Here is a 16,964-nt window from a genome sequence, read left to right as displayed (position 1 = left end):
AAAAAAAAAAAAACAGCTTTCCTTTCATTCTGAACTGCAAACATATGTCCTTTTGAAAGAACAAGGAGCATGCTTGGCATGCTGAGACTTTCTTCTGAGCCAAACAGTGAGTTGCATTCTTTAAGCTTACCTTAATCTATAAAAAACAGGCATAAAAAAACTGGAATTTGCTGGAAATGGCATGTTTATTCTTAGTGCACATTCTTGCATCCTTAAAAATGTTAAATAAATTTGTCAAACATACCTCTCAACCTCAGAGCAAAAAATCTGGACAAAGCCTAAAATGATGGGGGACAAATAGGGACAGATTTTAAATATTGCTCTTAAAAACTTAGAAAGTTGATAGAATAATAGGTTTTGCATTAGCATGAATTTTCTGAAGGATGTGGAGTTTTAAACTCAAATATTTGTCATTATTTAATGACTTAAATCCTCAGCTATTTGCCAGAAAGGTGCAGATTTTAGGAGGAACACACCAAAAATATGAGGCAAAAATCTGTACAGTTGAGAGGTATGGTGTCAAAGCATGGTATTACGGCAAAGCAGTTTCTTTGTTTATTTCCTGACTTTAGGCTTGTAGTCCAGGAAACTTTGCTTTAAAATTTAATCTGTAGACATCTTTATTTCTACATGACAGCAACATTAGTGAAGTTTTCTTTCTGATTTTTTCCCCTGTGGAATACAGTATACTACGCATGTTCAGTTGCTTTACACAGTTGTTGATGTATAGTATGAAAGTTTTGCTTTGCATAAAGGAAAACAGCCTGTATTAGACTCATGAAACAGATGGTTGATGACTTTTTATGGTTCAGTCTTTTAGTATTATGGTTTCTAATAGCTTGGCCTTTTTTTTACAAGCCAGTGTTCTTTATACCACCCAAGCCTTGTGATGCCTCAGCTGGAATAACCAAATGGCACCTGGCATCACTAAACTATTAGTGCTGTGGGCCATGATCCATGGTTTGCAGTTCTGTAGAGCTATTTCTAACATGTGATAAAGCCAAAAGTGAGTCTGTCCATGTTTTTCATGAATGCAGGTGTAATAGGAGAACTGCAGCTCTGTACAGCTGCTGCTCCACTGGTGTGCATCTCCTGTTTGTGCTGCTTATTTCCTTGTATTCCCTACTGGCTAATGAGAAAAGGTAGGATGATAGATACATTTTATCACACCCTTTCCCTGAAGTGGGACAGAAAGACCACTAACCTCTCTGATCATATCTCCAAGTGGCTTCTTCAACGGTTGGGCTCAGTTATTAAAAATGCAGGCTGTCAAATTATTGATAGATATAGAATCCCTATGCCATTTGAGCCAGTCCAGATTGGTTCATTTGTATTCTAAAACTTAAATCATTTATAAAGTGATGCACTGTGCAGTTAGTCACCCGTGGCCTACATCATGCATGTCAAAGTTTGCCATTGCCTGTTTATTAACCGCAACATTATGGCTGGGCAGAGCCTATTTTCAAAAGCAGTAATGTATAGTTAAAATTGAAAAACACAAGATTTAAAGGGCGATGAGTAAAACATGCAGTACACACTAAGTCAAGAATGGCATCACCATGGTTAGAAATAAGTAAATATTGGGATAAGCGCTATGAACACACTTCCTAGAAAAGAAAAATAAAGCATTCAAAGAATGTGTAGGTGTTGCAGCTGATGGATTTTAAAAGCCGAGTGATATCCTGATTACGTTTACGGGACCAGATGTTGAAAAAAATGTGTGAGAAGAGCTTTCTTAAAAGGCATTTTGTGAACCGTTGTGCACGGATGTAGGGGCATAGAATTCCACAGTTCAGAAACTGCAACCAAGAATAAAATGTCACCAGAATGAATTGTAGGGGGATAATAGTGGTGAACACTTGGAGGATCTGAGTTGGCACAAAAGAATGCGCCTTTTATTTGCAAGGGTAAGAATGAGGCACTTACTGTATTGATACAAAGCAGAATGTGCAAACCTTAACCAAAGTATATCTGGATAATAGGAAGGTTCTAGCCAGAGCAGAAGCATTCTTTTGTGCGGCAGTTGCACAGTCCTAAAGGTCTGAGCTTTAAAGAGCTGCTTTCTATTCCCAGGGTACAGGGTTCCATTACTTCCACTTTCATTTGCCTGTGGTGTGACTCTGAGCAGGTCACATTATCAGACAGTGGTCTTTGGTCCCTCATGAAAAGGGATAATTGTTTTCATTGACCTTCCCCATAGAACAGATAGGTAAATAAAAATAAGTAAGTAAATAAAGTGTGACAAAAATTAGTTCTGTTAACTGCCCCTTTTGATCCACCACAGCTGTACTTCTGAATAAATAGGAACACAGTAAGCTTTGTAAAATATTTTTCTTGGAGTTGCTATATGATTATGACCCTTTTAGATCTGTTTTCTTGTTGTGTTTCTCCACATTATTTTGGGTGCAACTATCAGGACTTGTAACCCCCTCCCCCCTCCACACATGATCTGAGTGACAGGAGGTACACAAAATACTTCAACTAACTTATCTTCCTAATTTGTGCAAACATTAAAATGATATTGCAGAAAGCATGAATATTATCTCTAGACAAAATTATATTCCATTTTTTTTGGGAAAATAAGAGAAAATTAGAGAACTTAGGCTGCCTACCTGACTGCCAGAAAAATAAAAATACAAATACTTTAGGTGCCAGTACTCTTTCACCAGACTCTCATATTTGCTACTTGTGAAATAGTACTTTGAATTTATTTTAAATCTGTGTATATAATGAGACACTAAAAATGATATTGGCACCACAGTAATACCCAGAAAATTAAATCTGTGTCCTTATAATGTGTATTTTCATCTGAGTTTCTGCCTGAGGAGGAAATTGCAATTCTCTGAAACTTGCTAGGAGAGGGCAACATTAAAAGGCTGACTGATGCTTGTATGTACTGTATGTTATTCTCATTTTGCGATTTTACTTTTCACTGTTTTTAGAACTTTACTACCTGGGCCACAGCTGAAAATGGGTCTTGGCCCAGTTGTAACATGTTGGTTAACAAACTACATACACGTATAAATGTATTTGTTTGCTTTTTGTTGGAAAGATTAGTTCCACTAGGTTAGTGGCCTGTTTTTAGGTGATACCCGTTGTCATATTTACATTGATTACAGGAAATTTAGCAAAGACAGTGTGAATTTCCCTATCTTTTTGGTAAGTGTCATAGGATTTTTACATCCATCTGAGCTACGACCAACTTGGATAGTATACTCAGGAATGTGTCACCCCTTAATGCCTCTGTACATTGTCAGTAGTGGAGAATTAATCCATTCCCCTGGGATCGGAATAGAACCCACAGCCTTCTCATCTTCCAGCATGAAAGATGAATATGCTGTCTGTTCATCCTGTTTATATACCGACATACATACATTTATTTCCTTTCTGCAACTTGTATTTTCCGTAATACTGTTTGTAAGGGGGTTGGAGTCTGGTGCCCCATCCACATTACAAACATCATTACAGAAAATCTATTTCAAAGAGGAAAATGATTGATAATGTCATGTTAAAATTATATATATTTGTTTCTTATATACATTTATTAAATACTCTCTACAGTGCTTGAGAGCATGGAACCTAAGTCTGTAGGATAATGATTTTTACTGGCACCTATCCTTTTATCTTTGGGACTTATATATTATCTTGAGTTGCAGTTTAGATGAAAGTATTTCAACCCATTATTTTTATGACTTGTTTAATATATTTCTTTTGTTCTGCATTCTAAGCTAGAACTTGATGGCTTTTTGTCATGAAAGGTAAGTCATCTTTTTGAGTCACACTTTAGCAGACACCAAGAGATCACAGCTGAATTCAAAAGCTGCTTATGTGTGTGGAGAGGGTCAATACACTGTCTAGTAATATAAATGAACTCCAAGGTCAGTGCATATGATGAAAGGGGAGATAGGTCTTGTAGCAGCCTCCATTGAACAAAGTTGGTATGTGCATTTTAATATAATAACAAACAGCAGTAGTTTAATGTAGTCACAGCAGCAGCTCTCAAAGCTATCACTTAACTTATTTTTTCATTTTGAATTGAGCCTTAAATTGTTTACTGTGCTTATGTGGGTGGCAGAAGAAAATATGCAAAAAAGGAAGAGGGAGAAAGCATGCAGCTACAATAAGTTTGTGATTTTATTGTCCATTACATTTGCAAATTTGTGTTCATTCTAGAAACAAATAAACTTGTGCTATACACTGATTCTTAAGTAATGGTTTTGGGGAATTGGGATGTCATAACTACAAACCTAAAAATCAAAACGCTTTCAAATAGTCCTTGCATTTCAGTATCTGTTGCTCACCGAGTACCATATCAACCTTTGATGCTGGAAGTTCACAAGTCTATTGTTGCTGGTTTTATACCAGATAACCAGGTCAGGACTCCAGTGCTCACATTATAGTGAATTTTGAGAGGGTGATGTATTCTTGAGGTGCTGTCCATTGGATGGTATGCTGAACTGAGTGTCAGCATTCACAGGTTCTTAGATTTGGTGAACTGGCTCAAAGCTTGTTGACCATTTAGAAGCTTATTGAATCAGATCGTGCACTGGATCTTACAGGTACCCCTGTATTCATCCATCTCCTCCTTAAAGGTGTAGCTTGACAAATTGAAAAATGAAGTTGTTAAGTTTTATAGTACAGTTGATATCTTTATTGAGGCTAAGTGTCCTCTTTTGTTCAGGCCACTAGGGGGTATTCTGAACAAAGGATTTACAACAGCAAGGGTTTTTTAATGTTCTGTATGTCAGGTTTATGTCTTCTCTAAAAGATGGTAAGACACAGAAGAGAGAGAGATTGAGTTGCTGTAGTCATTGACTGTAACATAGGACTTGAAGCCAATCAATTCTGTTAGTGAGGAATTTTTGTATCTTCTCCATTTGCATCAGATAACGTGAGTAGGATGCAGGTCAGTGTTCAGTATTCCATAGATGGTTTGACAAGAGCTATATGTAGGGAGATACCTTCCTGGCATGGCTCTCAGCCTCACAAATAAGCATGAGGGCAACTTTGTATGCTTTGGTGGTGGTAGTACTTATGTGTATGAAATGAAAGATCATTCTCTACAAGGACTCCAGGGTGACTTATTATTATTTTTTTTTAACTTTTAGTTCGTACCCATAAATAGTACATTAAGCTGACAGGGGATGTCAGATGCCACAGCAGTGCACTTTTTTGCCAATGAAGGAAGGTCATTCTTGCTGCTCTGTTTCTTGTTAATGTTAAGTGACATTTAAAAGGATATCATGTCGACAGGGTTAAGGACAATGCTTCAAATTTTACAGTCATCTGCATATTAGTCTAGACACTGGAGTTTATTCCAACCTCTGAGAAAAAGATGTCAAAATAGCATAACCCCAGGACATAAAGCCTTCATAGATTCTGCTGGTACCATGGTATGGTGAGGATGAGTCCTTCTTTTCTTACCTGTTGCATACAACCATGTAGTCAGTTGTATGCCCAAGTTATTTATAGCATCATTTAGCAGTTTAGCATCAGTTTATGAATATTTCCATCACAGGATATAATACTGTATATAGCCTGATTACTGTAAGCTGTGTGTATGCTTACACTGTGTAAACTCAGAAGATGATTGCAGGGAAAATGCTTGGCAATCACAACTGACTGAAATTATGTTTGAGATTGTTAATGTTTATGAAGTCTAGTAGTTTTCCTGTCTGATTTTTGGCTGATGCATAGTTTTCACACTAATTGAGGGATGATGTCGGCCAATGAGTAAAAAAGCATTTCCATCATACCTCACAACTGTCCAGATTTTTGCAGAATGTCCAGATTTTTGCCTCATATTTTTGGCCTGTTCCTCATACAATTTGTGATTTTCTGGCAAATTACTAGGATGCTCTGAAGACTGAAGTCACTAAATAATAGTATACATTTGTATTTCAGACTACATACCCATCAGAAAAATGCATGCTAAAACAAATCCTGTTATTCTAGCAATGTTCTAAGTTTATAAGAGCAGTATTTTAAACTCTGTCCCTATTTTTGGGCCTTTGTCCCCCAGTTCTGTAAGGCTTCCTCCAGATGTTTTCCACTAAGAGGTTGAGAGGTATGATTTCCATCCTGAGAAGAATTGCTAATTTTATTTTTATTTTACATTCAATTACGGGGTGATACACTGATCACAGCTGACCATTTGCAGGCACTGTCCGGGTAAAACAAATTTCACAAAGAAGAAAAAAGAGAAAAGAGAGGCAGTAAGCTGTACATATCAAAAAACAGAACAGAAAGTAACAGTATATAACAAAACTCTGCAGTAGCAAATTTAGCAATAATTATGCAATAAATGCAAGTTTCACTATTCACATGATTATATTTCAGGACTACTTCATGTTGAAACATCTGTAGGGTAATGAGACTCAGGACAGAGGATGATGGGGGAATTAATGGTTGATAGTAGTTGAATAGAGTAATGCTAGAGACTGTGAATCCCTTATATGATGCGGCCTGCTATGTGGGAAGTACAGTTTGATTTGGTGTGGAGGGATTTAAGTTCAACTCTGAAGGTAGAGAAGGGGGGTGTAGTTCTTTAGGCTATTAGGGAGGGATCTCATATTTTAGGAACAAGGATGGAGAAACAGTGGTCATTGTATTGTAGCCTGGTTTGCCGGAGTTGGATTGGGGGGGGGGGGTCCTACAGAGAAATATCTGAGGTTGTAGTGTGTGTGTGGTTAGTATAAAGTTTGGCAGCTAGTGGTGGAAATGAGTTATGTTGGAGAAGTTTGATGATGAGAAAGCCTATTAGCAGGTCTATTCAGTGCTTCACTTTGACCATTTAGCTTTTTTGAGAGTGATGCATTTAGACTCATTAGAGGGTGAGTTAGTGATTAAGCGACAGATCCATTTTTAATATTCTGTAGTGTGGAGGAGTTTTTCTTAGAGGCTGTGGCTGTTTTGGGTAGTCATATTCAAGTTGGGCCAGAATTATTCCTTTGCCTATTGCTGCCCTGGCTGGTTTGGATAGATAGGGTGAGATTTTCCTTAACCAGAAGAGAAGTAAGTTAACTTTTGCCCTCGATCTTTCGACATGGGTATTGCATGTTAGTGACTGGTCTAGCCAGAAACTGATGGATTTGAAGGAATTGGTTGTTTCTATTAGTGTGCCACAATGGGTGGAGATATTGCGTGACTTTGATGATTTAATAAGTTTTTGGGTGTTGCCAAATAGCATGCTTTTTGTTTTTGTAGGATTAAGTGTTGGTTTGCGGTTGAGACAGGAATTGAGGGAGCTAGTCTTTGTAATTGTGCTTCAGTTGTAGAGTGCTGTTACCTTATCAAAGAACTTTCATATCAGACAGTTTGACAGAGTAAAATAATGTCCTTTATTGCAAAAAACGGAATCCATGTCGGAGACTAGGAAGTCAAGGTCTTCCCTGAACAACAGAATCTTATATTTTTTGATTAAAAGCAACATCATTATAACCATTTTAGAACAACTACTTACCAATTAAAAATGAGCATTACAGCATTAATTTTGCTAATTAAGATTCTTGACTTTCCATATTAGGCATGAGTTCCAAATTCCATAATTGAACTTTTTGAAGAAAAACGGAGTTGTACATTTTTGCCATGCTGGCAGTTTCTGATATTTGGTAGAAAATAAATCATTAGATACTGTGACGCCCATGTCCTGGTCCAGCAATCAAGGAGCCTCAATCCTCACCACTAACACCAGTGAGAGTCATCCATATAGGGGAAAGGATAATAAGTACACACACACAGTAAATTACAATTTCCCTTAAGAGCACACAAAGATCACAGTCAGTCTAGGGCTGGTTTCTCCCTTTCTCTCCAGGTCCCCAATAAGACTCCCCACTGGCACAGCTATAGGGTCCAGATCTCAGCCTAGTGGGCAAGCTAAACCTCAGCACCCTCACTGTCCAACCAGTGCTTTGTGTCCCTGCCTAAGTAGCTGATACACACACACACTTTGAGATAAAAGTTATATACAACCACACAGACACTCCTGGGGAAGGTTGGCACAGGTTCTCCAGCTGTGCCCCTTTTCTGCCCATTTTAAAAGGTAGTACCAGCTGCCACCACCCACTAATATCAGCTACTCAAAGGCCCTTTTGAAAGGGTGTTCAATTATTACTGTTCAATATTATTATCCAAATGGTAAGTGTGACTGAACAGTCAAGGCTTATTAGTGTGACTTGGTACAGTATCACTATATACATGCAATATACTCTAGAGCTTAAATTAACCCTACATAATACAGCCACAGTTGAAAGGTTTAAAAATATTTAATAATAAATAATAAAAACACAAGACAGTACATCTTACTACACATTGCTAGTCAAGAGTTCAGAGATCACAGAGAAATACTTAAAATAATACCGTAGAAAAGTTCTGACATCACAGAAAAACACTTAGTCTAATCTTCCTAATTCCTAGCTATTTTTAAGAGAAAACATAGTTCTAAATAACTTACATCTGGAGCAAGACAGTGCTGGTGATGTTGCATGTCCTCAAGACAAATGCTCTGAGCTCTCTGATTCTCTCTCTTTAAATTGATAACACAGAGCTGCTTCACATTACATCATTCTTCACACTTCTCAGGTGTTCTCAGGCTAACAGAAACTACATTTACATTCTTTACACCTGGTTAGAAACCAGAGCAATAAAGGACATTTATACATGCAAATTCCAGCCATTAACTCTCGTCTTAAAACAATAGGCAGGATGCCTCCCTCTAGACATATTGGCTCCTAATTGTGACATCAAAGACAGTTATAAAATGCTTGACTTAGCTTTCTTACAGCAGAATGCACTGTTGTTACATTTTTGCAGTTCATTATCCAATGCAGTCTTTTCACATTTAAGAGAACAAGCCTGTGGCTTACATTAATATTTACAAATGACAGAATTATCTACAAAATTCTGTCTGGCTAGGCTGGCAACCTTCACCTGTCTTTACAGATACATACTGAAAAACCCTTTGAAATCCATCTTGTAATGAAAACATATTAAAATAAAATACACACACTAACATGTTTCCTTCTCTGTTTGCCTCACCCTTCACAGTAGTGGCTACTGGACCTAGAGTGCCATTTCATCAGTGCAGAGGATGAGTTGTAGAGTAAGAATGTTATGAGGTAGTTTGTTAATAAATAAAAAGAGAAGAGAACATTGGTTAGTTAAATCAGAGAAATATGTGCTCTGAATATGGGGAAGAGTATTTGGGTTTGTTTTCAAGTAGATTACTGATTTGTTTATGTGAGATTTTGTTGAAGTAAAAAGGGTGGATGAAGGGAGGGGGCTGAAGGAGGGGGCAGTGGAGCTGCTGCTGATGTTTTGTGGGTGGTTGGTGCCTATACTCTGTGACAAAGTCAGAGCAAGCAAGTGGTCTTTGATTACTCTGGAGTAAATTTAGAGGTTTGCTTCTAGTGAGTAGATTAAAAAGAAGATTTCTTGGTTTTGAAATGGTTTGCTGTGTGCGTCCTTATGGATTGTTTAGCCAAGTGCTGGAGTTTGGTAAAGGTAGCATGGTTGTCAGGGGTTTTATTGTTTTTCTGTGACTGCCAGACTTCATCCTTTGATTTGAGAGAAGATTTAAGTTTTTTGGTGAGCCTTGGAGTTTGTCATTGTCTGGAGAAGAATTTGTTCAGGAGTTGGAGACCTGTTTGGCTTAGGTTAGTAGCTCCTATTTCTTGGATGTTAAGTGTGGCAGACCAGTTAAAGGTTGTCATAAACTTGGTGATATTTTATGAATGACAGGACATTATAGAAGTGCAGTTTGTGTTGTTTTTGTAACCTGGATATGGGGTACTTCATGCCTATAATCTGCTTTTACAAACCTACTTTTGAAAGATTGTTTTATGAAAATGAGTACACCACCTCTTTACTCAGCAGGCTGAATTTAGTGGAAGGAATTTTAACTAGGTGTTTGTGGAATGCAGGACAAGTCTTTAAACCATTTCTCTGTGCATGACATGCACCGATTCCATCAAAGGCTTGGTAGACCTGTAGGCATCTTCCTTTTTTGTATAGGCAATGGATATTAATGAGAACTGCTTTCAGCTTATTACTTCCTGTAGTACTTAGCTTAGGATGTCAGTTAATTTGACCTTCCTTAAAAAAGCATTGGGAGATGAAAAAGATATCTGCATTATCCTAGCCCCAGACATTTACATGACCTCAATAGTAGAAGGAGACAGTGAGCCCGGTACATGTGAGGCAGAGCACCTCTCTGGCCTTGTTCAAGAGGAATCTTGACCAATGGATGGGAGATTGCAGATATACCCCAGGGATTACTTCAGTGTCACTGCTTGACAGAGGCACAGCAAAATGATAGGCATAGTTTTTATTCAAACTAAAGGGGTGGCGAAAGCCATATAACTATGGGCTAGGCTTATAAATGCCCTTGGGCAGATAGCCTAGTATGAATCTATGAACCTATGAACCTGTGTAGTCTGCCTTTTTAAGTGCTAAACATTCTACCCCCCCCCCCCCGTCATCCATACTTTCCCCTTATGCTTTTTTTTACTTTCCTTTTGGCTTCTTGACTGCCTCTGTGGATTCAGTGTCCATCACCTTTTATGGTAGCCAATTCCATGGGTCCACAACCCTGTCTTTGAAAAGGATCTTTCAAACTTCTAGGCAGTAGTTAGTTCCTACAATCTGCTGTCTGTGTTCCCTGCTTCCATCCTGTACATTCTGCTCTGAATGATGTCTTCAGATTTCTGTGACATGATCTTGTGCACCTGTATCCCCCCATTACTTCTGGTGTCTGCAGGGAAGGGTGGTAGATGAACATTTGGATATATGTGAGTTAAAATGGCAACTTACGTTAGATGCCACAAAGTACCCTGGTATTAACAAAACTGTTAGTATTAATTGTGTGTTGAAATTGAAAAATTTGTTGGAATAAAACGTGTTTTTAATAGTTTTAGAATGTTTTTTAGTTAGCATTTATGATTTAAATTTTAATTGATGGATTGGTAGTTTGTTAATTATGATATTAAGGGTTATATATAAGTGCTGGGTGGATTTTATTAATTTTTTCTGAAGAAGTCCCCACACGAGGGATGAAAGCACTTTAACTGTGGATTTTAATAAAGTGTTAACTGTGGCTGGCCTTCTTGCTTGTAAAGGATAGCAGAAGCTTTTACGTATGTCTACTTAAAAGTGTATATGGATATGTATCTTACGGCTCCTCTTATCACGTGCTTTGTATTGTGCATCTATTCCTATGTTCATGTGTCTTACACTTTGCGTGCATTTGAACCTACCCTGGTGTGTTAATGACATGCAAACATTAAGTGTAGTAGAGATTATATCAATTACATCCCAGCAGAACAGTTTCTGGTCTTTCATCTTTGTTTGTTACATTAACAAAAGGAGAAAAGGTATCTGGAGATCCAACTCACTTTAAAAGCATCCCCTGTTCTTTGATATTCAGAAAGACAAGAACCACACATTCATATAGCCATAAGAACAACACTGTGGTTGCAGATGAGAAAGAGATAAGAGAATGAAAAATGTATATTAAATGTTTAACTTAGTATTACCCCTAGCTTTACAATTCTTTGCTTTTTAGCCTGGCATTACCCCATGGTGTCACAACTTTCCAGAATGTTTTGCATCAAAGTACTCACAAAGGAAAGCAGAAAGGAGTAACGTTATTTAAAAAGTGAGTGATCTGTGGTTAGGGAGATCTGTAGTGTAGCAGTGCTTTCACCTAAACAAGTAAAATGCTGATTTTCTGAGATATCCCAATGCACCAGCTTTGTAGGCAAAACTGTTCTTTGATTGTGGTTTACTGAGATTTATAGTTTGCTGTCTGTAGTTGCATATGAGCTGTCACAGAGAAACAGTAATTAGTGTTGTGCAGCAATTTATGATCCATGAACTTAACTTTAAATTTACTTCTTATTGTGTAGAAGCACTGAAGTCAAAATAAGCAATTTTGCATTTTCTCCTTAATAAATGTACATTGATTTTAATAAAACTGTATACATATGTCTTTGTCAATGTTGTCTTTATGTTAAATAGGACTTGGAGCTGGCTTGGCATACTCCGCAACAGTGACCATCACCTGCCAATATTTTGACAAGAGACGAGGACTTGCACTTGGACTTGTGACAACAGGTTCTTTTCTTAAATTTTGAAGCTATGTTTCGTTTGAAATTCTCATGGTTTTCAAAACTGAACACAAACAATAACAAAACATATTACATAAGTGCTTGCAGGATAAAGTCTGTTTTGAGTGTGGTTTCTTTAGAGCAATATTTTAAATCTCCAGATTTCTCTGAAATGTTTACTTGTGGGTGTTTCAGAACAATATTGTACAGCTCTGGCATGTAAAACTCCGAAATGCGGATCAGCTTTGCATTGCAAGACAGCTGATTCTGTACAGAGCAGTTGTTAGTGTTTGTAACACTGCACTGAAATTAACCTTTAATGTTTGAAAATAGATACTGTGAGAGTCCTGTCTTATAGGTGTATTATTAACTATATTTTAACACGAAATTTATGCATAGACTGGATTTTTTTTTTGCATTAACTACCTTTATGCAATCAATCATTGAATGCATAATTCCATAATGTTTAGTACTGTTTGCTGTATAGAGAACAGATAACCATTTTCCTACGAGTCCAAGAAAACAAAAGAGCTGAAAAAGGAAGACAGAAGGTAAGAAAAGGAAAATGTAAGTTTGAATGTACATTGAATATTCACCAGATCCATTATGATGAACTAAATATATTCAAACAGTATTGCTCTGCATCTTGCCAGTATTAAGTTGCTGGACTGTGGTATTTTTCCCGCACAGCCTGTGACAGTCTTCCACAGCAGAATCCAAAGCATTTCAGCCAGTGGATACGATTTCTTTAACCTTGTTAATCACATTACCAACAACATAAAAGGGCAAGTATGTGTTTGTTGTTACTGCTTTTATCCCCATTTCATTTCATCATTTGAGCAGTCTAGTAATCTTGCATGGCAGTTTGTACATTTCATGTTTAATTTCAGAATTTTGGTTAGCTTTCCAAGACATTGTTTCAGTTGTAGCTATTGGCTGCTTTAGTCCATCACTACTGCCTTACATGTAAATTACGTGACCATCAAACATACATTTTGGATGTGAAGTTTATGTCCAGAACAAAAAAAAAAAACTTTGCTGATTTATAGTTATAAATTTAACAGTGTAGTACTTCTAGCTCCTGAAGTATATATTTGTTTCACGTAGAAACCATGATGTTATTTTCCATTACAGTGAAGTGAGAGAAACACTGTAGTGGTAACAACATTTTCTCCTGTAAATAACATAGACTCTTAAGCTAATTTAGATAATCTTTCAGCCTTGATGTAGCAATCATACAGTGTGACGGCGACTTGTTTAAAGAAATAACACACCGAGCAACAGATGTACCGCTGTGAGCAGAATGTGCAGTGCTTTTCAGTCCCATTCTTTAGAAATGTTGTAGTTTGAAAAGCTTCTAAAGTAGTGGTCTTGCGTAAAAAGTCAGTGTTTGTATTTTTCTTAATTTTTTAAGCTGCATTCCAGTAGTCCCTTCAATACTTCACACCTTTACAGACTTATAGCCTCTGACCCTGCAGATACTCATTGCTTAAGTAGTAAGCTTGTCAACAGTTTTTGTGTCCTTGACCTTGCTACTCAAGAGTGCATATAGCCATATCTGCTGCTGTGGTGCACCTTATCTGGGTGGGGGTATTTTTTTAGGGTCTGTTAGAGGACAGGTTATGGTAGCAAATGTGGGTACAGACTTTCTATAGAAGCCTGTTGGCACAATTTTTTTCCACTTGATGTTTGTTACTGGCTATTTACCAGCTCTTGACAGCTTGTATTTTGTTTGTTTGGGGTGTAATTACTCGTCTTCAGTCACACATCCTAAATATCTGGCCTTTGTCATACAAAGCTCACTTTTGTAAGCTCTGCCTGTCTTAAAGATTTTAGCACACATGGTACTTTGGCTAAATGTCACTCTTAGTTTTCTGAGTAAATTACTATGTCATGGAGGTACACAGGTGTATGCCTGTTCTAAAGTTTCAGAATGTTATCCTTCAGCCTGTGAAAAATAACAGTAGCTCCATGAGGCCCAAAGATTGTAATGAAAAAGGCCTTCAGGAATGAAGAATTATGTCTTTTCTTTACCTTCTCTGGTAAAGGAAATCTACAGCCACCCTTGGTCAAATATAGTGTGGTCAAAAACCTTGCTTTGCCTGGCATCTCTTTGTGCTCATCTACTCTGAGCATTGGATAAGTGTTAAATTTTGATATTCCATTCAGTTTCCTGAACTCCTTACAAAATCTTAGGGAGATGTCCAGCTTAGGGACTGACATTGTCAGATTGTTCCATTCACTTTGGGATTCTCAATAACTCTTAACTTAAAACCTTTCACTTCCTCACTTATTGCTTTCCTCTGGATTCTGTACTTATAGTCTCCCCTTACAGAGTTTCAGTATGATGTTGTATGTTGTATTAGATTTGCTGTACAAGGCAGTTGAGAAAATAAAATCTTTAGTAAAGCACTCCACAGTTCTTTCAGTTCAATGTTGGTACAGTGAAGTTCTTAACTGCTTTAGTTTAAAACACTGGCAAAGCTGGTGCATTACCCTGAAGTAAATGAGGTTCCCTAATCCATAAGCATTTCCATGTCTGTTCCTATACCTGGAGAAACGTTAACATTTGCTGGTTGCCTATTGACTTACCATTAGATTTTCACAGTTTTGCTACTTTAAGAAACTTAGGAGCATAGTCAGTAATCACTAGAATGTATCAGTAGCCATTATTAGACTTTAATAATGCTATCCTCTTGAATGGGGCATAGGAATCAGCAGACTTATGAACCCAGGAATTGGAGGCATCTTTTGACATTCTGAGCATGCTGCACAGAAGATGTTCTTAACATCGATCATTGCTGCAGTAGCCTTACCTGTATGGGTTATATCCTGCACAGGATATTACAGCTGACTTGCTTCCACAGCTTCAGGGCACCTTCCTTTCACCAAACCATGTGGTGAGCTGACTTAAAAGTCATGTATTTGTGCCAAGGCCTTCACAGCTTTCCTGCTGCTAAGAAGAGTGCTCCTGTGTGGGCTTTCATGGATCATTGGTCGGCTAACTCTGTTCCATTGCTGAGCAGATAAGCTTCCTGCAGGGATAACTTTCCACGTTACATTTTTACTTGTTTAAAGTAACTTTTTATGAGAAACAAGTACTTCTAAGCTAGGAAGAATCATTTTCCTTGACTGTCTCCTGACTTTTATATACTTTTAAACTAGAGAGCACTCTATTTTACTTTTGTGGTAAAACATTGTTAAATGTTGTTTACAACTACTTTTTTGGTGGAGAAACTGTGTTTATTTTACATTTGAGGGCTGGTGAAAGTGTTTAAAGTTCTTTTTACTGTATTTTTTCATATGAAAAGTTACTTTTCCTACTTTCCCAGGAATCAATCACCATTTTTTGCTTAACCATGGAACAAACAACTGGTCCATTGGTTGAACCTTCTTCCAGCTGCAAAAAAGAAAATATTGCCAAGCAGCCTTTGCCAACACAGTGGTATGGTAATTTGCCTCAGCCACAGGTAGATGACTCTGCTGTGACCAAAGCTGGTTCCTCAGACCACTAATCTTTTTCTTCAGAGCTGTCTGGTGTAATCCATACAGACACCAAGGACTGATGGTTAGCCACATCCTCTGCAGCTGTTGGGGTCCCCATAGTGAGCAAAGGAGAACCATTCTTGTCAGTCAGTGGAGAAAGGGCAGGAAATGTGCCCCTCCTTAGCCAAAATGTTGTGACCATCTATGGGAAGCTGTTGCTGGTAATACTAGGCCTATTTCCCCCAATTTCCTGTCAAAAAGAGACAGAAAACTAAACATTTATCTTCTCCTATGTCAGGTACTCTGGACAGGAGTAATTTTTTGCACTTAGCTCAGGGTCTTATGGAGGCTTTTGACCCTTCTTTTATGGTGGTTTCTGGTAAAAGAAAAAAGGATTTCTCTTTCCCTAAAGAGGTTCAAGAATTAAATCACAAGAGGGATTGTGATGGGACAGATGCAGTTTTTTCTCCTCAGGTTTCTGATTCAGATTCTGAGGAGAATGTGTTATCTGATTCTCTCTGTGAGGTGTTCACTTTCTCTGAGATGATTTCCAGGCTGAATAAATGTTTTCAATGGGAAAACACTCTGGTTTCTTAGTCCTTTAGAAAATATTATGATTTGCCACAACTGGAATTTCCATAATCTTCATCCATCCCCCTGTTTTCAGCATTGGAGGATGTGCTTATCATTACTCCAAGAAAGCAGAAGGATTGTATAAAGTTCCTCAATGTTTCAACTCTTTATACACTAATCCCAGATCTGACCCAACAGCTGTAGTTTAGTAAATCCAACTGCTGCCAATCATTTTGTTAATTTTAATCCTGCTCCTTCTGATAAGGTTGCTAAAGCTTTTGATACATTTGGGGTAAGTGTATGCTTCTGCAACATTAAATTTTAGCGTACTAAGCTGTCAGGCTCATATGTTAAAGTTTCCTCATACTTTCACAGTCAGGATGTTTTGGCTTCAGTTTCCTCTTGAGGAAAAGTCTGCATTGTGTAGTTTAGTCTTTGCTGTCATTGTTTGAAATGTGTTTTAACTATGTAGATGCTACTCCCAGGGCTGCTGCCACTGGTACTGTTTTAAGGTGGTGTATTTAGCTGCATTCTCAGAACCTCACAGAATATGTCAGAAATTAAATTTTGAATTATCCCTTGGATAGAGAGGTTTACTTTTTGACCCTCTGCTACAGAGGTCATCAAAAAGTGTGATGAGAGAAGTAAACTGATTCAGTAAATCTTCAGATTTTTCACCTCTCCTTCTCTGAATTCACCAAGGGATTCTATGTTCCCTCATCTAATTGTGACAAGAAACAGAATAAACAATCTCGCCAAAATGCTGGTAAACAGACAATCTGATGTCAGTTTTCATTCATT

At 37.7% G+C, this 16,964-nt stretch overlaps 1 protein-coding gene across 1 annotated transcript in view; it reads left to right on the top strand.

Moving 5' to 3' along the window:
- SLC16A9 (solute carrier family 16 member 9) overlaps positions 1-16,964 on the top strand; it is a 453,874-nt gene that overhangs the window by 282,330 nt on the left and 154,580 nt on the right. Inside the window, exon 4 of the mRNA XM_044056398.1 lies at positions 12,016-12,111. Within this exon, the coding sequence (XP_043912333.1) occupies positions 12,016-12,111 (96 nt within the window). The remainder of the gene's footprint in view (positions 1-12,015; positions 12,112-16,964) is intronic.

Source organism: Protopterus annectens, chromosome 14.part0 (assembly GCF_019279795.1).
Source record: "Protopterus annectens isolate FY-2018-M chromosome 14.part0, PAN1.0, whole genome shotgun sequence".
NCBI lineage: Eukaryota > Metazoa > Chordata > Ceratodontiformes > Protopteridae > Protopterus > Protopterus annectens.
The sequence above is the reverse complement of the archived record's forward strand: the minus strand, read 5'-3'. Positions and strand labels throughout refer to the sequence as shown.